Here is a 22,245-nt window from a genome sequence, read left to right as displayed (position 1 = left end):
AGTCGCCTCCACGTTCGGGCAGGAAGCGGCACGGCCACGGGAGTCCTCCACTTAAACCTGGGTGTCACCCGGCTCCCACACAAGGGAGACGCTGAGGGGCTACACGGGTGGACGCGGCCCCCGCTCCCGGTGGAGGAGCACAGCTCTGCCTGTCTGCTTGCCCGCCCGCTCCACATAGCAAGCTCAGAGCAGCCGCGTCCCCTCCACCCGACCTCAAAGCTAGACGGCAATGAAGGAACCCCGAGCATGAGGAGAAGAGACGAACGCTACCCACCACCACAACCCGCCGCCGCCATGCTTGTTGTGCCTTCAGCAGCCGGGCCCGGCCCACCGCAACCTCGCGAGACCGCGCCGGGGGGCGTGGCCCGCCGGGCTGCGCGCGCACGTGGGGAGGGGGAAGGAGGCGGGGGGGGGCGGTGGTAGTGGTGTGGCTGGGGGCTGGGGGCGGGGAGCGGCAGCAACATGGCGGCGGCGGTGGGAGGTTGGCTGAGGGGATGTGCGAAGGTGAAGCGGGTGTTTGGGGACAGGTTCTGGGCTGAGGTGGGGTGGGGTGGTGGGACCGGGGAGGGGGAACTGCGTTACGCTGCAAGCCGCTAAGGGTGCGAGTGGCTCCGGGAGCTGTGTAGGGGTGAGGGTGCGTTTGTAAAGCGCTGTTCTCCCTGTGTCTTGCGCCGGACAGGCTGTGTGGGGTAACTTTGCGTTAAGAAAAGGCCTTGTGAAATGGGGGGGGGGGGGGAGCAGCCTGCGGCTGGGGTGTCTGTGAGGTGACAGCAGAGGTGCTTTGGTGTCCCCTGATCTAAACAGGGTTGTGGTACTGCAGGGGTAATCTAAGGCAAAGGGAGCAAGCAAGAACGCTGGGTCTGTGGTTTCACTGTGCAGAGGGAAGGAACGTGCTGGACAGCTGTATTTCAGGCCATAAGAGCGCGTGTCGTGGTGTTTTGATGACTGAAATACAGAAAACTGACCCATACATGAGGGTAAGCAAGCTTGCTGAGGTGCAGCTTCTCTGCTGAGGAATAAAGGCTGTCAGGAAGCCAGAGTGAAAGTCATCAAGGAAAGAAGGCCAGGTTGGACACAGGGGCTTGGAGCAAGCTGCTCTAGTGGAAGGTGCCCCTGCCCGTGGCAGGGGTTGGAACTGGATGAGCTTTAAGGTCCCTTCCAACCCAAACCAGTCTGTGAATATTCTATGAACTGTAAGAATAAAAGTGTAAAGAATAATAAAATCTAAATTAAAATTTAAATCTAAATGTTGAACTAAAGCACAATTTCTGTGCTATGCTGTTACTCTGGCCCACGCATGGGTTGCTGCTCTGTGTGGGAGTGTTGCCAGTGTAGGTTCCATCCCTTAGGGCCATCCTACTGCTTGTAAGATGGATCAAGGTACCCTTGTTAGTATTATTCCTTTTGTCCTGTAGCACTGTCTCAGTTGGGTATCAAACAAGTGTTTATCAAACCATGTGTGCACCAAGGGCTGCCCTTGTGTCTCCCACTGTGGCAGGACACCACCTTTCTCTGCCACTCTCAAGTGGGTTGGTCACAGTGGAAGAGCCTTCAGGTGAAAGCTCTGGGATATTTCTACTAAGGGGAAGGGAAGGAAAGCAGATGAAGGAACAGTTCAAACTGTTTCAAAACCTTTGGCATCATTGCCAAGAGTAGGGCTGCTCTAATGCCTGCAACTTGTAACAAACCTAAGCTGCTTATTGTGTTTTAAAGCTTCTATTTGCTAGCCAGGCGTTTGGCAGATCACCTTTATTGATACAGCCCCATGCACTCGTGGTTGACCTTGCTGAATTGCTTTTAATCAAGTTTGTCCAGCTTCCCATTTTCATAAAGGATATGAGAAAAATGAGTGTCGTTTTTGTGGTCTGCAAGGTTTGTACTTCCCACTTTGCCTGGAGCAGAGTCCTCTGCATTGATCTAGTGATGTGCTCACCCACGATAATCCCACATCTGAGTGTCAGGTGCCATCAAACAGAAGTAGAGGTAATCCCAGTTTACTACCAGTTGTTGCTTCAACAGTACTGGCTTGTTGCTTGCGGGGCACACCTCCTCACAGCTTTCCAAATAGGTTTGTATTCTCAAGAAGGCATCCTGCATTTTTTCCTGCAGCTCTTGGTCCGTGCTGGTGAAATATTCTCAGTGAGGTGTCTTTGGTTATGCCGTCATGAAGAACAAATGCTCTTTTCTTTGTGTTTGGAAATAAAGGAGTGGAAGAAGCAGGATGTATGTGAGATTTGTAGACCTCTAAGAACACAGACTTAAACAGGTGGATGTTTGCACTCCTGGGTGTTGAGTGACCCTGTGTCACTACCCAAAAGGAGTAGTTTAGGACAGCCTCCCTCCCCTTGGGACCAACAACAAGTTTTTGATACACTTGCACTGAATGAAGGTGAAACAAGACCAGCCAATCAGTTTTATGATGTATTAATACAAAATATAAGGCATGTGGTTAGATATAACTCACCAATGATTATTTTAACTGGATCAGAGAGTCCCATGCCATGTGTTTTTACTTTGATCTAGTCAATATTAAATGAAAAGGAGAGAAGAGGAGAAGAAAGAAAGAGAAAGGGAGAGGGAGAAGCATCACCACCCATGGATCCAGCAACATCTCATTGGTCCTCTTCACTCAGGGTATTGTTGCTGGTGGGAGCTCTGACCTGAGCCCTGCACTTTTATGTTCACGTTCTTCTGGGTGCAAAGCAGCATCGAGAGCTGTTACTATGATAATGATGGGCATAATTTAGTGAGCACATGCCCAATTCCATAGCTGGGTTTCCTTAGGGTCATTCAGGTGGTTGATGTCCCTCTCTTGTCCCTGTTACCCTGGTGTTTACTTTTTTACTCCATCCTCTAAGTCAGCTCATCCCTGAGTCATCCTGTCATATTTCTGTGGAGGCTTATCAGCTTTGAACAAAAGGATCAGAACAATCCTAGCCTTACTCTGTATTGAGAGTATTGACAGCCAACATCCTTGTTATTTGCTTCATTTATGCTTAAGGCCTCCCATGGTCAAATGCATGGACGTGGAGCTGTTGGAGTGAGCCCAGAGGAGGCCACGGAGATGCTGCAAGGGCTGGAGCAGCTCTGCTCTGGAGCCAGGCTGAGAGAGCTGGGCTGGGTCAGCCTGGAGAAGAGAAGGCTCCTGAAGGGGAGACCTTAGAGCAGCTCCAGTGCCTAAAGGGGCTGCAGGAAACCTGGAGAGGGGCTTGGGACAAGGGCCTGTAGGGACAGGCCAAGGGGAATGGCTTGAACCTGCCCGAGGGGAGACTGAGATGAGCTCTTAGGCAGAAGCTCTTCCCTGTGAGGGTGCTGAGGCGCTGGCACAGGGTGCCCAGAGAAGCTGTGGCTGCCCCATCCCTGGCAGTGTTCAAGGCCAGGTTGGACACAGGGGTTTGGAGCAAGCTGCTCTAGTGGAAGGTGTCCCTGCCCGTGGCAGGGGTTGGAGCTGGAGGAGCTGTAAGGTCCCTTCCAACACAAACAATACTAGGATTCTAAATAATCCACTCCTGACTGACAACTTCCGGAACACAGTTGCTTTGAATTTCATTTCTATCAAATCAATTTGTTAGTTTTCTGTGAAGACCTGACATGACTCCAGTAACAGGATCTTAATATGAAAGTGTTGCAGCTCTAGCTGATCATCCAAACTTTGTATTCATGAATCAGCCCCACTAGTCAGTATATGTGACATGGGGTATTGAATGTGAACAAACATTGAATGCTCACAGCAATATTTGTTTTCTGTATTGCCACTTCTGTATTGCCACTTCTTGCGGGTTTTAGTTGTCAAGCATGACTAGTCGGAGTTTCCTTACTATAATAGACTTACACATCTTGTGTCTAAGACAGGAGTCTGTAGATCTGCTTTGCATCAGTTCTTCAGCCAGGGAGATGACAAGCGTTGAAAGCCAACATAAAAGAGAGTGAATTATTAGAAGGATCAAAGGAATTTTTACTTCCTGACCCCAGAGTTTCTGCTGGTTTTTGAGGAATGCTACTATCAATGTGTATTGCCATACTGTCTTGCGATCAGAGAGCTGAATAGCAGTCTGGTTACAGCACAGTCTGTCGGCCTGCTCACTGTGGGGTTAAGAATGTGTGCTGGCAAAACTGTGTGTTAGCAGGCATATGTTCACGTATACATTATTTTTATGGCACAGCTATGTCTCTACTGGGAGTTTCTGTCAGCAGTTGTCTTGGTAAGACATTAATATCTCCACGCTTTAGACTGACATAGCAGAAGTGACAGAAGTCTGTGGCAAAGATCTGATCTGTAGGTGCTAGCCACAGCATAAATTTGGTTTGGGGACCTATGAGAGTAAAGCCATGTTTCTGTCATGCCCCCTTTGAGATCAAAAGCTCAGTTAATCATTAAAGTTGACTAGCATTCTGTAAAAACCATTTTTAAGTCTATTTCACATTTACCCTATTTATTAATGAAGATACTAAATCTATCAAAACATACACTTAGTACTATGACTGTTGCATCAGACTTGGAAAATCATCTATAAATACTATTATCAGTGTGCTTGTATATATACAGTATATTGACTAAAATTAATGTTTGTAAATCCTTTGTAGAATAGGATTATGTTAGCAAACTTCCACACAGAAAACTGTTTGAGGTTAAAAGGAGAGTAATTAAAGGATATTTTTTCTTAGGACCCTGGGAGAGGGAAGGTTTGTATCATCTCAAAAACTTTCAAACTAGACATTGAATGTAAATGATAGTTCCTAATCATTTACTGAATCAAAAAACTGAATAAAATGGTGTATTGCTGTCTGTACACAAATGCAAGTTCTATTAACTGTTTGCATGTTCTGTGTTTCTTGTCAACAGCTGAAAAGAAATATGCCAGTGTACTTGGCTCCTTGGAGGGCTTCTCCATGTGCCTTTCGATCCTCCAGATCTGAACCCATGCCAAATCTAGCCAGTGATGGAGTTGTCTGTGCTCCTCTTCAGACATTCACGGAAGAGGAGACAATGCTGAAAAATATGGGTACCTATTGTCTGTGCAGTTAAAATTTAGAGATCTTAACTAGAAGGGGAATTTTAGCTTTAAAAATTCATTGTTTAGTTCTAGTTAAATATTGAGATTGATTGGGGGGGGGTGTCTGTGCTTAATTTTGAAAGTGATTTAGTTCACAAGAGAGAAATGTAATGTTCTTTTTCCATGTTACCATAGCACAGTTCCATGCACCACAGTGAGGTTACATAAATAAATAAATATTAAGTGCTTAAACCTGTTGTTGTCACAGAAGTGAAGTTGCCTGGCTCTGACTTGTGCTGCTTCTGAAGTTTTTAGTTCAGCTATAGGTAACTGCTCCAGTTGGTTTTCAGACATTTCCAGTATATCCGGAATGGTGACGGATGTGATGTGTCTATGATGCAGCCAGTCCTGCATGAAGATGATAGTGTTTCAGAAGGGATCCTCAGGGGAAAGGTGAAAGGATAAGAACCTGCACATCCAAGAGGGAGCTTGTAAAAGTCTCCAGTTACACAGAAATAGTCTCACAGGATTTTGTGCACAGATAATAACACACATTAAAGCCTGAGACCATCTTCCTAAACTGCAGGTTTAATTTATAAAGAAATAGGATATGGCTAACTAAGTAAGGGATGTATTTGAATTATTTTCTGTATTTTTTTTCAGTGAACCAGTGTTGCAGAAATGTTTCTGAGATGCTTTCAAATTTATTGGATTTATAGGATGTTTCCATTTAGAGAGTTGTAGCTGAGTTCAGAAAACAGTTATAATTGGACCTTATGGCACATCACCTTGTTTCAGTTGGGCAACTTTCTGTCCTTTTATACACTTGTCTGGGAGAGTCAGGGGATATATGCATAACCTGTTCAAAGTACCACATTACTGTGATACTGATCTTTAAGGAGACTGTTGGAATACTTACATGCTTGCTTTCTTCTCTTCATTACAGTGACAAAGTTTGCTCAGGAACGAGTTGCACCTTTGGTACAGAAAATGGATGAGAATTCAAAAATGGAAGACTCTGTAATACAGGGATTGTTTGAACAAGGGGTCTGCATACTTAATCTTTTATTCAGAAAGTGGTGATTTTAGGAATCTCTACCTGTGTACTTGTCAGATTTTTAGATTAAAAGTTTGAGAGATATAATTCAAATTAACCGGTGCATCAATAAAAATTCTAGATTTAGCAACAGCAAGGCAACTTTTTCTCCGTTTTTAACCACTCTCCATCTTTTACTGTAGTATTCTTTCCATGTCTCCCTCTCCCACACCATTCTTTGCCTTACCTTTTAGTTCCTTGTTTTTCCCCATGCCTTTTTGTTTTGTTTTTACAGTTGGATAAACATAATTGTGTAGAGTGCTAGAACTGCCATGACTCTGATAAGTTTTGCTGGAGTATCAGGAGTCCTCCATGCCTTTACTGGCCAACCACAGGGATTTGTGTTGCAGAAACCTTGGTGTTCTTCCTGGATCCAATTTTAGCTTTTTCTGCCATCAGGCCTCTCACTGCAAGAGAGACATGGAAGTGCTAAAACAAGTCCATAGAAGGGCAGTGGAGCTGGTGAAGGGTCTGGAGCACAAGTGTGATGGGGAAGGGCTGAGGGACCTGGGGGTTCAGTCCGGAGAAGAGAAGGCTCAGGGGGGACCTCCTTGTTCTCTGCAGCTACCTGCAAGGAGGTTGTAGTGAGGTGGGGTCAGTCTCTTTTCCCAAGTAATAAGCAATAGAACAAGAGAAAACAGCCTCAAGTTGCACAAGGGAAGGTTGAGACTGAATACTGGGAAACATTTCTCTCCTGAAAGGGTTGACAAGCACTGGAACAGGCTGCCCAGGGAAGTGGTTGAGTCACTGTGGCTGGAGGTGTTTAAAAGATGTGTAGATGTGGCACTTAGGGATATGGTTTAGTGGTGGACTTGGCCATGCTGAGTTAACAGTTGAACTCGATGATCTTAAAGGCCTTTTCCAGCCTAAATGGTTCTATGATTCTGTGAGAAATTGTTGGTTTGTTAAGGGTATTGAAGGAAAAGAGTTATTTGGAGAAAGGTCTGGAAATACTCACATTCCGTGTCTGTTATTTTAATATATTAAGCATCAGGTTGGACTAACAAGTTGCTGACAGGAACTAAGAGATTAATTTATTTGCTTCTTTTCTATTTCAGCTGATGAGTATTGAGCTTGGGGAAGAATACGGAGGAACTGGAGCTTCATTTTTTTCCACCATATTGGTGGTAGAAGAATTAGCCAAAGTCGATCCAGCTGTATCTCTTTTATGTGAACTCCAAAATACACTAACAAATAAGTTGTTTACCACATATGGAACAGAAGAACAAAAAAGAACTTACTTGCCCAGAGTGGCTAAAGATACGGTGAGTCAAAGTCTCGCTTTACTGAACTGTAATATGGTTCTTGACAGTGATATTAGTGGGGCTTTTTCTTTCAGTGACGGCAGCACTGGAAAATAATCTTTATGTGTGAGCTTTGAAGCACTGGGTAGAGCTGAGATCTGTGGTGCTATAGATACATCCTGTCACCAGTAGCTGAGAGGTAAAAGTGGAAAGGCAGTTACTAGTTTCATTAAAATTTAATTTACTGTGGAAAAGGATGTTAAAGCAGTTGACTTTGAGAGATGTGTAATTACATAGTGTTTCTATTCTTAATCTCCGTATCTGAAACTTAGTTACTTTGATGCAGTAGGTTAAAATGTTTGAATTTAAGAGACTTGTGATCATTCATAACTATTTTAATTGCAGACATGTACCTATATGCTCAGTAAAAACTAAGACTACTTTTTTCATTGACAGATAGGCAGTTTCTGTCTTTCGGAGGCTGGATCTGGCAGTGATGCTTTCTCTTTGAAGACTCGGGCTGAAAAGAGAGGAGACTACTATGTCATCAATGGCTCAAAGATGTGGATTAGCTTAGCAGAACATGCAGGAGTTTTCTTCGTGATGGCAAATACAGATCCATCCTTAGTAAGTTGCTAAAGAATAGTCACATTTCAATGACAGATAATCATACATGAAACTAGGGATTTGATATTAATAATTTGATGTTAAATTTGATGTTCCTTGCACCTTTTGCTGGCTGAGAGCAAACCTTTAAAAATGTTTTCCAACAAAACTTGAAAACTTGCTGAGCAATTTAATAAATTCCTCCCACCAGGGAAAATAAAAATGTCAGGAACATAATTGCTTAGATGAAGAGCACAGCATGCATTGGGATTATTCTGAGTAATGGAAGAACAACAGATAGTCTGTCTTTCCAGTGCTTCTGACTTAACTGACAAGTTGCTGTTATAAAAGGCAAAAGAGAGCTTAGGCTACACGCATTGGAAACCTAACAAGGATATACTACAGAAAGGAATGTTCAGGTAAAAAAAACAAAGCTGAATATGCACATTTCAAGTTCTGTCACCACTTTGGATGTAGCTTGTAGATTCAGAAAAGTCAGCTACTGAACTGTACCAGTAGAGTAATAATAAAATACAAATCTAAGTTATTTAAAACTTTTAGTTATTATTTAACTTCTTCCAGTATCTCTTTCTTAAAACTTTAACTTAAATATATTTATTTTTATATTAAATTTCCTGTTTTGACTAAGTAAGAAGAAGGGTCTTTCTTTCATTGTACTTAACACAAGAGGGACGTGGAGCTGTTGAAGCAAGTCTGAAGGAGGCCATGGAGATGCTGTGAGGGCTGGAGCAGCTCTGCTCTGGAGCCAGGCTGAGAGAGCTGGGCTGGGTCAGCCTGGAGAAGAGAAGGCTCCTGAAGGGGAGACCTTAGAGCAGCTCCAGTGCCTAAAGGGGCTGCAGGAAAGCTGGAGAGGGGCTTGGGACAAGGGCCTGTAGGGACAGGCCAAGGGGAATGGCTTGAACCTGCCTGAGGGGAGACTGAGCTGAGCTCTTAGGCAAAAGCTCTTCCCTGTGAGGGTGCTGAGGCGCTGGCACAGGGTGCCCAGAGAAGCTGTGGCTGCCCCATCCCTGGCAGTGCTCAAGGTCAGGTTGGACACAGGGGCTTGGAGCAAGCTGCTCTAGTGGAAGGTTTCCCTGCTGTGGCAGGGGTTGGAACTGGAGGAGCTTTAAGGTCCCTTCCAACACAAACCAGTCTGGGATTCTATGGGTTTAGAGCCATTATTCGATTTACCACTTTACACTAAAGATACCCAATGTCTTCTTACAGCCTATTCTTTGTGACACATGTTCTGATGGCGAGGACTGACTTCACTGCACAGCAATAACTTGCTTTCCCAGTGATTTTTAGTATAGACAGACACCAGAGTCCTATTTGTTTCATTTACATAAAACCAGTTCCTTGTCTCATCAAGAGAACTTAACAAGGTTGTTCTGATCAAGTTTTCCACATGGAATATTTTAATAGAAATGTATTCCTGGCCTATGTAAACCACAGTTAGCAGACATAGATGGAAAGATGATGGTACCAGTATTTATTTAGTAATATAGTATTAAGCAGGTGTAAAATTTCTGTATTGGAATGAGATGTTTAGATACCATTTGGTGATATTAGTGTCACAGTTTAACCTACTAAGCACCACACAACCAAAACCAGCATAATTAGTATAAAAAACCACTTCTTGATTACTTTCTAATTCATCCTAGGGATACAGGGGAATTACATGCTTCATAGTAGATCGTGACACAGAGGGGCTACATGTGGGGAAGAAGGAGGACAAGCTTGGAATCAGAGCATCTTCTACCTGTCCAGTAACATTTGAGAACGTTAAGGTATTGTAGGTTGTTTAGCTATTGAAACCTAATTCGTGTGTAATTGGAACTCGACCACATATAAGAATGTTAACTAAATCCCCTCATTATCTTTTTTTCCTCAGACATACGGATTAATTGGCATATTTTAACTTCTTCCTCCCTGTTCTTTCACAGAAGTCTTGAGGGAGGTTGGTTTACTTAAGTTTTAATACAGTTTTTCTCAAACACCAGTTTATAATTGCTCAAAGAGTTGGTAAATGCCCCATCCCTGGCAGTGTTAAACTTTAAAGCCAGGTTGGACAGAGCCTCGGGCAATATGGTCTGTGGTGAGGTGTCCCTGCCCATGGCAGGAGGGTTGGAACTGGATGAGCTTAAGGTCCTTTCCAACCCAAACCAGTCTGTGATTCGATGATAACCACATGTATGAGGAAATGTTCTAACCAAATATTCTAGAACCAAATGACTGATTTAGAATCATAGAATAATTAGGGCTTTATAGTTAGTTTATGTTTTATGTTTCACTGGTGAGGACCATTAAATAAACCCTGTAGACTGGTTCACCTCTGAACCCTTCTACTAGAAGCTGCAAAGCAGGATAGAACAGGAATAACGGTGGTGTTTTATTTTTTAGGTTCCTGAGACCAATATCCTGGGACAGGTTGGACAAGGCTATAAGTATGCAATTGGAATGCTAAATACTGGCAGAATAGGTATTGCTGCACAGGTGGGTAATTCTGTTTAATACTGAGTACAGCCAGTACAGAACTGGATTCAAATTTACAAAATACTTAAATCTAACAAGAAGAAACTATTTAGAAAATACTATATTAAAACCTCAGTTGCCACTAGATGTCACTGTGCCTGTAGCTAAGTTGCAGTCAAATACTGAAACAACTGTAAATGGTGAAATTCTCCTTTGGTGACATAAGCAATAGATTTGGAAAACATTAAATAGCAATTAGTTTGTCTTTGAGGGTTAACGTATTGCTTCTGAGGTAGAGCAACATCTTTCATTATGCAAATCTATTTTAGAAAGAAAACTCCCATTAGAAAGTATTACACACTGAAATGTGTAATATTAATGCTTCCAGCTGGGCTTATATAGGATTGCCAAATATGACTTTATTCTATATGATGTTTTCCCAACAACTTCTTTTTAAAAGTCTACTTATTTTTAAAATAAATACTTTTCTTCATAGCACAGCTATCCTAATTCATTGTGTTTGAGACTTGCACATTATGGCATCTTAGGGGGAAATATTTACTGACCTTGGAGTTACTTTAAAATGTATTTTGTTGTAAACTCAGTTTGGATCTGAGATTACTGCTGATTTCCATGGAAATCAGGTTCAGCCCTATAATAAAATGACATAGGACAAGTATTTATGTTTTTATCTTGCTTCTGAAAGTAATGCTTTCTCTGTTTCTACTGTGTTGTGGATGTAGTTGTGTTGTATAGGATATAATATGTCTGTGCTACCAGTCTCCCTTATCTTTTGCGCTGGTTTACAGACAGGCCAGGAGTGAACCTCATGAAATTTAGACTTTCCACATGGCAATATACTATGCTGCTAAATGGGTTGGCTTTTCCATCATTTATAAAGCTTATCTGTGATTAAACTTAGTTTGATACGACATTTAAAAACCGGGGGTATAAATAGTATAAAGGCTCTCGCAGTAAAATATATGGCCTTATTTTATGCTTAATTACTCCAAGTTATATTTACAACCTAACTAAAAGTTAAGGTCAGGTAGTTGTTGTATCTTAAGTTACTACTTTCTTGGCACCTCTCAAATTAAGAGAAGTGCACTTGAATGGACAAGAACAGCAGTTCTAAAGCCCTGTAGAATTGAATATAGTTTTGCAGTAGAAATAGTTTTAGAAGGTAATTAACATCTTATAAAATGTAATTGTGGCTGTGAAAAGGTGAATGCAAGGTAGCTCCATATATTGTTACAGCTACTGAGGTAGATTTACTTGGTTCATCTATATGAGTTTATAGCAAAAGGCAGCAAATCTGGTGATACAGTAACATTGCTTTATGTTATTTTCCCAGATCCCCATTTTCCTATATATAGTGGGGTTTTTTTCTAGAACCTTAAATGATGAAGGTGTAGATGTCTGAACCCAGGCAAGGTCATGGTTTTATCTTCTTGGGGCCTTGGCTTTCAGCTTAATATGTGGGTCTGTCCAAAAATACCCATACAGTACTGTACATCACTGAAAGTAGTTTGACTAAGCTCCTTAGTGTGGCAGCTGACTGCCACATTGTAGTACCCTGTCTTGAAGTAGAAAAGTTTTATGAGATTCCAATTTTACTATATCACTCACTTTTTGATAGTTCTTCATGTCCTTAATTTCCTCTTTTTTTTTTCTTTTTCCCCTTTGTTTAATGCTTCCCCTAATATAATTTCCTATCTTTGTTTTTTCTAGGAATAAAACTAGGTAGACAGAATGCATTCAGACAGGTGGTAGTTACATAATAAACCCAACTGATCTTATTTACTAATACCTATATATCCCAATATGTATGAAAGGCAGGATCCTTTCTTTACTATCTTTTTTGGAATGGAGAACACTTCTCAAAATCTGATAGTTAAAAAAAACATAAGACTAGTTTACTTTCATAATGTTTCTTCAGGCTAACAAATCAGACACTAGGAGACTCCAGTGATGGTGATGGGTTCAAACTGAAACAGGGGAAGTTCAGGTTATGAAGACAGGCTGAGAAAGTTGGGGCTGTTCAGCCTGGAGAAGAGAAAGCTGCGTGGAGACCTCAGAGCAGCTTCCAGTGTCTGAAGGGGGCCTACAAGGATGATGGAGAGGGACTCTTCATATGGGACTGGAGTGATAGGGATGATGGGTTCAAACTGAAATAGGGGAAGTTCAGGTTGGATATAAGGAAGTTCTTCCCTGTGAGGGTGGTGAGGCACTGGAATGGGTTGCCCAGAAAAGTTGTAAATGCTCCAAACCTGGCAGTGTTCAAGGCCAGGGTGGACAGAGCCTTGGGCAACATGGTCTAGTGTGAGGCATCCCTGCCCATGGCAGGGGGTTGAAACTGGATGAGCTTTAAGGACCTTTCCAACCCAAACCATTCTATGATTCTATGATGAGAGTTACTTCCTTATGAATGTTGGTGTGTAGTTTTCCCAGATGTTATTCTCCAAGGTACCACTTGTCTTTTGTTGTCTCCACTGCTGAGTGAACAAGGTGTGAACAGACAATGGCTCTTCTAAAACTGTTCTGTGAGGTTGCTTTTTTCCTAGAAAATGCTGGAAGAAATGTTCTCTCTCCTTTCGCTACCTTGATATTCTAACTTCTGAAATAAATAGCTAATTCTGACAGTCTGGTGGCTTCTATATAACGAGAAATTATTTTGATGATGCAGATAGCTTTGAATAATCATTCACATTCTTTTTCCTTTAGTATTGTAATGTAGATCTGTAGAACTTCAGTTACAGTCATTTTCCTGTGTAATTAAGAATTTTCCAAGAAACACTTAATATTTGTGCAACCACACTTTTGTTCAAAAAGTAGAGATAACGTTTTCACAAATCTTTGCCGATAGTAAGAAAGTTTCTTTCAGGAGTGGAGTAGTGTGGAGTAGGCTTAACTCCTCAGACTTTATTTTTTGTCATAACTCACCTCAGTAGGTCTAACAGCTGTAAAATTCTGGCTCTTGATATTCTATACAGAACCTTCATTATGTTTTAGCTTTGTGGAAGTGGTAGCAATCCCTAGCTATGAAGAATACTTTTCTCCTGAGTACTAAGCATTTTACAGAGGTAAACTGCCTGACCAGAAGAACATAAAATATTATCATCTGAATTAGGTAAAATCAGTTAACCAACCTTTCCTAACATATGCTTTATTTCTTACAGATGTTAGGACTGGCACAGGGCTGTTTTGACCACACAATTCCCTATACAAAGGAGAGAGTCCAGTTTGGGAAAAGCGTATTCGACTTCCAGGTACTTGTTAATGAACACATGGGAAGTGTCCTCCAAGAGAGTAGTTGTTAACACAGTAGTTGAAGTCAGTAAAATGAGTAATGTGTTTTGTGTAAGTTGTGCTCCACCTTGTGTCATGTCTCCCCTTAATATCTGAGAAGAATTTCAGATGAGCCACATAAAGTACCTCAATTCAGTGCTATGTGCCTTTGTAAGTGCCATGTAAATACTTTAAAACTTCAAAGCATTGTTGACATAAGTCCTTGTGCTTGATAGCATATTGACAGCCTTGGAAAACAATACACATGGAGCAACTTTCTCTTCTGATTTTAATATCACAGTATGTTGAATGTGTTCCTAGTTTTTTTACCCTTTCAGGAGGTCTAGGGGAAGGCCTTTTTCTGGACACTAGAAATAATAAAAAGATGAGGAAACTGATTGAATTATTAGATTTCCTGTGTTATACAAAGGCATTTTCATGATAATACCTGAGTCTTAAAACGAAAAGAACTGTTCATTGCAAAAATGATGTATAGTTTAATAAGGAAGATATATAATTGTAATTACTATAGTAATTTTCTTGTTAAAAGAAACCTACATCTTGGCTGAAGGAACATTAGTACTACTCACAATTCATACAGATTTTAGGAAGCACCCACAGAGATCTAGGAAATGATCAGAACTGCATCTTTTGAATGAAAAATGGAATTTCTAAATGCCAAATCATTTTGTTATTTTGACCTGCATATATATTTTTGCAGATTTTAGGGTGCAGTGTTAATGTTCTAATAAGATGAAAGATTTCATTGTGTTTTGGGTAAAAGTTAGACTAGTAAATGTTCGTTTTCAATCATAATAATGTCTGGGGCTCCTTAAATAAACCCATTTTTCTGTAATACCTACTATTTAGATGTGAGCTTCATCACCTTTTTCTTTTCCTTCAAATCCATTCATTGGTCATGTCTCCTTTATGCTGCTCCTAACTCTTGTCCCGTGGCTATGCAACATGGGAAGAAGTGGTTATCAGCCTGCTGGTTCTCGACTTTATTTGAGAGGTACTTGTTTTCACATCATCAGGGATCTAGACTTATTAATGTATGAATGTGCTCATAGAGAGCTGCAAAGTGAAAATACGGCTTTGACCTACCCACGTCTCTGCAATGCTGGGGAGAACATTGAGATTTGGCTGAAGCTTTCCCTGATATTCATGGGTGCAAATAGGTAACACTCCTGCCCAGCCAGTCAGGCAGGGAATTCCCCACTACTTCTGAATACAAGAAAAAGGAAGGAGAAGATGAGAATGCAGTTCCTAAAGACTTTGGTGGCCAAGAGGTTTTCCCTACTTCAGTATCAATAGATACAGAAGAATTTGGAATTCACAGTCCATTTGGATCTTGTATTTCTGTTTTAGAGTATAAGTATGTTCCTTGGTGAAAAGAATGGCTCTCACTAGAGATCCCAGTTGAGTACTAGGTCCTGGTTCTGTCTGAGTTGTGGTGTCTTTATTACAGGGAATGCAACACCAGATAGCTCAGGTGGCCACACAGTTGGAGGCAGCCAGGTTGCTGACCTACAACGCAGCCCGTCTTGCGGAAACAGGAAGGCCATTCATAAAGGAGGCAAGCATGGCCAAGTACTACGCTGCTGAGGTGACTTGCAGTTTCTTTCTTCTGTGGCTTTATTTCCTTGCTGTTTAAAAGCTTAACCTGTTGGTGAATGTATAACCTCTAATTCACATTTTGCAGTGCAACCTGTGGATGTACTTTTATCTTGCTTCTCATTCGTCGTTCAAGATCAGGGTGGACGAGGCCTTTGGTGATACGGTTTAGTGTGAGGTGTCCCTGCCCATGGCAGGGGGTTGGAACTTGATGATCTTAAGGTCCTTTCCAACCCCAACTGTTCTATGCTTCTATGATTCCCAGTCCATGTATGGAATGTAAGGTAGACCACCTGAGAATAAACTGCTCACATCCCTAGATTCTGACAAGCAAGCCACAGCATTAAAAGAGAAAATAAATTAATATCTTCACTCATCTAGAGAGATTGCATTTTGCCAGAATTCTCTTTTCATTGATGGAGAAATGGCATTATGAGACTTCATTTGTGGCCATTTCAACTCTGCTGATCACAACTGCAAGTCTTCATATGACTTGAAACTGGATTGCTTCTGCCTCTTTGTAATTGCTGTCTTGCATGCTGCTGCTAGTCTTCTTCGTAGTGCAGCATATGAACTATTGCATTAGTGGCTAGTGAATTCTTGATGTCCTCTGATGCAGAAAAATGTCTTTTTTATTCTAATATGGCTTTATTCTAATTTGGCTCTTCCCTGTAAAGTGGCTGCTTTAATTGCTGGTTTGTTTTTACTCTAAATAGCTACAAAGGATAAAATTTACTACCACCTGCATGAGGTTGAATCCTGAAATTATAACTCTGAAACTATTTTCATAGGTTGCAACACTGACAACTAGTAAATGTATTGAATGGATGGGTGGCGTTGGCTTCACAAAAAATTATCCCATAGAAAAGTATTACCGTGACTGCAAGATAGGTGAGTGCTAGTTTCTTAAACAAGTGTTTCTTGCATCAGTAGTAGTACTCAAGTTGGAGGATGAATGACTGGCTGTTCTTTGTAAGTTATTTCTTCCTTGAGTCTATAATCGACACTGATTCAAAGGCTCAGATACAAGAAGGTAAAAGTTTAGGTATAAATAAATATGTATGTATGTAAGGTTAAAATGTTTCATTAGACACCAGTAAAATACAGGCACACACATTGTATCCTATTCTATTAAGAAAATCAGAGTTCAGAAAATATGACAACTTCTTTGGCTTTAAGCCCTGAATCTGTGTGGAGTTTTATTTTCAATACTTCCTTGTTTACCAGTATAATCCTGGGACCTAACAGTTTGACATTTCTAACTATATTACCCTTTGATTTAATTGCTGGTAGCATTTGTAAATACTTAATTTTGTTGGTTGTTTAGGAATTGCTTTTCAGGAAAATGTCTTTGTCATTATGTGGTACCAGCAGAAGAGTACTTTAATTGCTGCATATAATAAAAGCAGGTTGCCCAGAGAAGCTGTGGCTGCCCCATCCCTGGCAGTGTTCAAGGCCAGGCTGAACAGGGCTTGGAGCAACCTAATCTAGTGGAAGGTGTCCCTAGTGGAACTAGATGAGCTTTAAGGTCCCTTTCAACCCAAATAATTCTATGATTTATATATTATAATATAAATAATTATTGTTAAAAAATTGTGTTATACAATATAATTTTGTTTCTAGAACTTGCTCAGTAAATCTTTACATTGTAATTGTAGGTGTTTTAAATGAACTGTTAGAATAATATCTTGGTCTCTCTTTGATATACACAATGTGGTTTTATAGTCTTCTAATATATTTTCTTCTGATTTCAGGTACAATATATGAAGGAACCTCAAACATCCAGTTGAGCACCATTGCAAAAAGCTTAGCAAAGGAGTACTGAAACCAGAAGAACTCAGGACTGCTAGTGGATTTGTTTCTCTGAACATTCATTGTGAATTACACATTTGTTTGTAATCATAAAAATCATTAATAACATCATAAATAGGAATACCTGATCACAGATGAAATTGTAAGGAAAACCAGGAACCCATTTCAGAGCAGTGAGTGTGTAATTCATCTGAAATTGTGAATTCCACATTCCAATCCAAATCATGGGTTAAAAAGTATTTCTTTCTGCCTGAGGGACTTCTAAGCTAACACACTGGCTTGTTGCCTTAGGTTATGCCTGCAGTGTATCTTCACTTTGAGGCTTCAAAGTGAAAACAAAAGAAGCCAAACCCTTGGCTTGCCTGGTATGAAAGATTCTGTTAAGCCATCTGGGAGACAAGACACTACACACGCAGCAGAACTGTTGCAGGGTGTGAAGCTGCTGTTTGTTCATGATGCCCTTTATTAGCATGGAGAAGAGAGAGAAATAGAAGTGATAGTTTCCTCTCTCTCAGGTGGAGTGATGTCTGTGGAGCTGCTGTAATTGGAGTAATTTTTATAGCAGCCCTCAGTGTGTTCTTAAGTATATCTTGGTAATTAAGCCCTTCCAGCCCCAATTTGTAGCACTGAAAGGTAGATAATATCTACCTCTCTTTCCAGCTTTCTCAGCTGTTAAGGGTTTTAATCTAAGAGGCTATTTATAGTTTTCCTTTCAGAAAAGGTTGAGTTGAAATCTTTGTGAAATTGGGTAAAAAAAGCTCTAGTAGTTCTGCAAAAAGACAGATATAAGCTAGGTAATGGGAGTGCTATGATACTACCTCACAGTGGCCTTTCCATGTTCAATGTATTTTACAAACTTTAACCCTCAGAGCCCTTCTGGGGGTTACAGAGGGACTGTTAATTTGCAGCCTAGAAAACTCGCTCATGGAAGTTAGTGGTTCACTGGCAAAGTTGTTCTCCTTTTGAGAGAAAGGGGGTGGGGGGCTGGGGAAGTATTTGCTTTTCTATCCCTCCCTGTTTACTTTATAATCAGACATTTTATTTACAGTAGAAACCTCTCCAGTGCTGGAGATCTCATTAAGAATCAAGAGATAGAAAGCTTAATATATGAAAAATCGTTATAATTGCTGTAATTGGCAATTTGCCTCAAGTGTTTTGGGGAGGGAAGGATTGGTTTTGTGGCTTTGGCTGACTTAGGAGAATCTCAGTCACTGATGATTCACTTGGAGTGGAGTTTAGAATGTTACAGGCTGAGAGTCCCTAAGGATTTTTGAGCAAAACTGGGGTAAATGCCACTTAACAAGTATGGTTTTGTAAAACAAGCAGATGGCAGTGCCTTATACAAAGAAACAAGCGAAGAGGAACAGCGCTATTACAGACTTTCCTTACTTTCTGTCGGCTTCAAAGGTGTCCCTGCCCATGGCAGGGGGGTTGGAACTGGATGATCTTAAGGTCCTTTCCAAACCTAACTATCCTATGATTCTAAGTGACTGCTTTAATGAATCAGTCCCCCTACATGCGCTCTTTGCCTGTTGATAGGCAAGGAATTAATGTGATTCTCCTTATACCTATAGAAAAAACCCCTCCCGTATCAGTTTGATCAACAGCTGTGAAATTTTCAACAATAAAAGAGTAGGAGGGTAGATTAGATGATTTCTGAAGTTATCTTCTAGCATTATTATTACAACTATTACCATTATTATCATTATTAATGCATTTCAGGTTGTTTGCAGGCTTTCAGCTGAGCTGAGATGGCTGGGGAGACTGTTAGACTAGAATTGAGACTACAGATGCTGAAACAGTGAACTACAGTTATTCTGCTCAATATAGTCTTATCTGCAAGTCTAAAATGATCATAACCACACTACAAAATGCTTGTGTTAAGGTTGATTAATGTGATGAGTTGTGCCAATGTGAGGCAGTCCTTACCTGCGGCAGTTTAGGCTGCTTTGCTGATGTGTGTCAGCAGAGATCAGGTTTTGATTCATACTTGTTAATAGGTGTCCTAGTTTGGGGTGCTATTTTAGCTTGGCTCCTGCAGTTTTGCATGAGGCTAGGAAGTGAGTGGCAATATTTAACTACTTTCCGTAGTGCTAAAAGCAAACCCTTTATGGAGGAAAGTGCAGAGCTCTTTGAAGGACTGTGATGGGCTGGATACCCAGGTTTATGTAAAAGGTCTGCTTCAGTCCATGAAACAACCTGAACAGCCTCATCAGCTACTCGACAGTTCTCAGAAATACAAGGTCAAGCCTTTACCTAATGTCACAGCTGTAAATATTCCATGTCTCTCAGTTCTATATACTGTATTCTGTACACACTAGCTGTTGAAAGAAGTGTCTGTGTTGTATTTGATTTTTGTCCAGAAAATTCTGTGGAGGAGCATGTGCACAAATGAATTAGAGCCACTGACTTTCTTTCATCCTTGTTTTAAAAGGGCATGTACCGTCGTGGAGAGCTATTCTGGGAAGAGGTCATTTGCTTCATCCCCTTAAGTCTGATTCCATTGCTGCACTAAATGCAGATGTTGATGAAGTAGTAAGATGTGCTGTGCTGTTGCACAGGAGCTGTTAAGAGCTGCCTGCATTCCCCACCCTCTGTTCTGTTTGGGATAGGCGTTTATGGATTGTCTGCATTAGGCACTGTGGGCACAGGTCTGGTGGTGGTAGCTGGCTGCACCAGTGGCCTTGTGACACTCTGAGGCCTTGTGTGCTAATGAAAGGACTCAAGGCTGCTTTATATTCCATACGTATTCATACAACTAGAACAGGTTGCCCGGAGAGGTGGTAGATGCTCCATCCCTGGAGACTTTTCAAGGCCAGGCTGGATGTGGTTCTGGGCAACCTGACCTAATGGAAGATGTCCCTGCACATTGCAGGGGGTTGCACTGGATGAGCTTTGCAGGTCCCTTTTAACACAAACTGTTCTATGATTCTGGGGAGCTTTCCCTTTATGTGCCCTTTGTCAGCCCAATCAATCCAGTCTGTTGCCCTGGAGCAGCATCTTCAGTATCAAATGTTGCATCTGGGCTTCCCTGATTTAGAAGAAAAGACCTCTATTGAGAATGTATTTAAAAGTGCCTGAATTTTATACATGACTTGATCCAGTGCTAATCTTGTATATCAGGTGATGGTTCTCTAACAATCTGCCATTTACATTTTTTCCCAGATTTTGCAATTTTTGTGCTAGGAGAGAATGATGTTATCATCCGTCAGTTTTCCTTAGTTTTATTCTGCTCTGGGATAAAGCTCTGAGGTAGATTTCCATAGAAACATTTAAACACTACTTGGGAAGTGCTCAAATACAATATTTCATATGATGTTTTCTTTGCTGTTATTCTTTCTTCCACATTTGCTTTTCCCCATGTAAAGATTGTGTTAGAAGAGGTTTATGTGAAATATAAAGTAATTGTTCATTGGGAGCCTTTTGGTATGTAAAGAATTTTCTAATTAACATGTTATTGCAGTTCCATTTGGAAATCTTTTGGTGAGAGGCACATTTCAAGTTCTTCCTTCAAGCTAAGCTGGATTTGAGACACATTCTGCTTCAAAAGCAGCTCTCTGACTTTCAGAGCTTGCTTACTGGATACACCATAGCTGAAGAAATGTATTCAGTGTGCCAGTGTCACAGATCTTCTCCTAAGGGAATTACCTGCAAGTGGTTAACAGCTACCACAAACACTTCTTAAATATTTACCTGTTGTCATTGTGCATTGTGTGTGATGGAGGCACAAATCAAGCGAGAGCTGATGGGCAGATGAATATGCATTATACAATTCCCAAAGAATTCCCACACAATTCATCATTTTATGCTATATTGAAATACAGTCAGTTGCAGAGTGTTTTACAAGGAGCTGTCTTCTGTGAAGTGTAACTCCTTGCTCCAGGTCCTGGTGAGGGGGCATGGCTGGAAGCTTTACTGATATGACTGTAAGATTAACGTAGTATGGTTGATTGCATACACACAGGTGAGAGGAAACAAAGAGTTCTTTCCAAGTCCACACCACAGACAGTCGAACATCAGTGCATAGTGAATCCAGAGTTCCAGGCTAACAAATAGGATTGACAACTATTATTTCAGTTAAATACGCCAGTTGTAAGATCAGTTGCTGTAATTAACAAAGTCCAGTTTAGTGGCATTGAGGGAATTTCTCATTATCTGATACTACAGACATTATTAAGCCACTTCGAAATATTGGCCTTTATTATCCTCTAAAAATACTCTGTTCATGTGCAATAACAAATGCATTTGGAACTTAGATGATCCTGAGGCTCCTTTCCAACCCTAACCATTCTATGATTCTGTGATTAGGTAATTACAACTTACCAGTGTGTTTCCTAATAGCTTGTTTCATAGATACGAGCATTCACACATTGATTTGTATTGGTATATTAATGTTCAGAAGAATGTGCAATGTACAATGTAACTTTTCTGATAAATATTTTAAAATATAAATCAAAACTATGTATGGTCTCAATGGGCAGTAATAGCTTTTATATATATTCTGTCAAGATCATTTGAATTTATATCATTCTGAAACTCTTCTTCCTTTCTGTGTCTTAGTAGCTGTAGAGCTACTAATACTGGAGAACTGCACATAGAAAACAACCTCAAGGTGACTTCACTAAAGATCCTAAAGACAGAGCACTCCCGACCTGACAGAAAACAGTGTCTCAGTAGCCAAGTAACCATCACTTTCAGAACTGGATTTATTTAAACCATACAATGAGGACTTCTGAACATGCAGATTATGTTCATCATTTTGCAGGGATCTCTGAAGAAAGAAAAGCTCTTCCATAAAAGAAAGAAATAATCAAATAGCAGCAGGCAAACCTAAAATACAGCAGTAAATCCCCAACTTCCACATTGCTGGTTTGTGTATTTGGGGGTTTCCTAGCCAGGAAGTAAGCATGTATGGACTGAAACCATCAGGTCTAACCATCAGTTTGGAGTGTTACCACCCCCCATTGTCAGAGTTTGTGAGTTTTAAAAACCTCTATTGTAAATGGCCGGATAAAGCAGGGCTTGAGTGCTTTGGGTGTGTTGAACAGGGGAGAGAAGGCAATTTACAGACATGAGCAGGACTGACAATGAGCTTTGGTTCATCCGTAGCGGT

The 22,245-nt window shown here is 41.0% G+C and overlaps 1 protein-coding gene across 2 annotated transcripts; it reads left to right on the top strand.

Moving 5' to 3' along the window:
• Nucleotides 1-446: 446 nt before the first annotated feature.
• Nucleotides 447-21,578, top strand: ACADSB (acyl-CoA dehydrogenase short/branched chain). Of its 2 annotated transcripts, XM_061364141.1 has the most exons (11): nucleotides 447-504; nucleotides 4,844-5,003; nucleotides 5,941-6,041; nucleotides 7,149-7,355; nucleotides 7,791-7,961; nucleotides 9,605-9,730; nucleotides 10,344-10,436; nucleotides 13,595-13,684; nucleotides 15,175-15,312; nucleotides 16,112-16,211; nucleotides 17,075-21,578. In XM_061364141.1, the coding sequence occupies exons 1-11, from the start codon at nucleotides 463-465 to the stop codon at nucleotides 17,143-17,145; spliced, it is 1,299 nt and encodes a 432-aa protein (XP_061220125.1). In that variant the 5' UTR covers nucleotides 447-462; the 3' UTR covers nucleotides 17,146-21,578. The 2 variants fall into 2 exon arrangements, with proteins under 2 accessions (XP_061220125.1, XP_061220126.1); XM_061364142.1 differs by lacking the exons at nucleotides 447-504; nucleotides 5,941-6,041 and having other exon boundaries at nucleotides 4,870-5,003.
• The last annotated feature ends 667 nt before the right edge of the window (nucleotides 21,579-22,245 follow it).

The sequence above is a fragment of the Neopsephotus bourkii genome, unplaced genomic scaffold, assembly GCF_033783945.1.
Source record: "Neopsephotus bourkii isolate Nb327-2 ecotype Australia unplaced genomic scaffold, CSIRO-AGI_Nbou_v1 NB_1189, whole genome shotgun sequence".
NCBI lineage: Eukaryota > Metazoa > Chordata > Aves > Psittaciformes > Psittacidae > Neopsephotus > Neopsephotus bourkii.
Note: the sequence above shows the minus strand (reverse complement) of the source record. Positions and strands in the feature narration are given on the sequence as shown.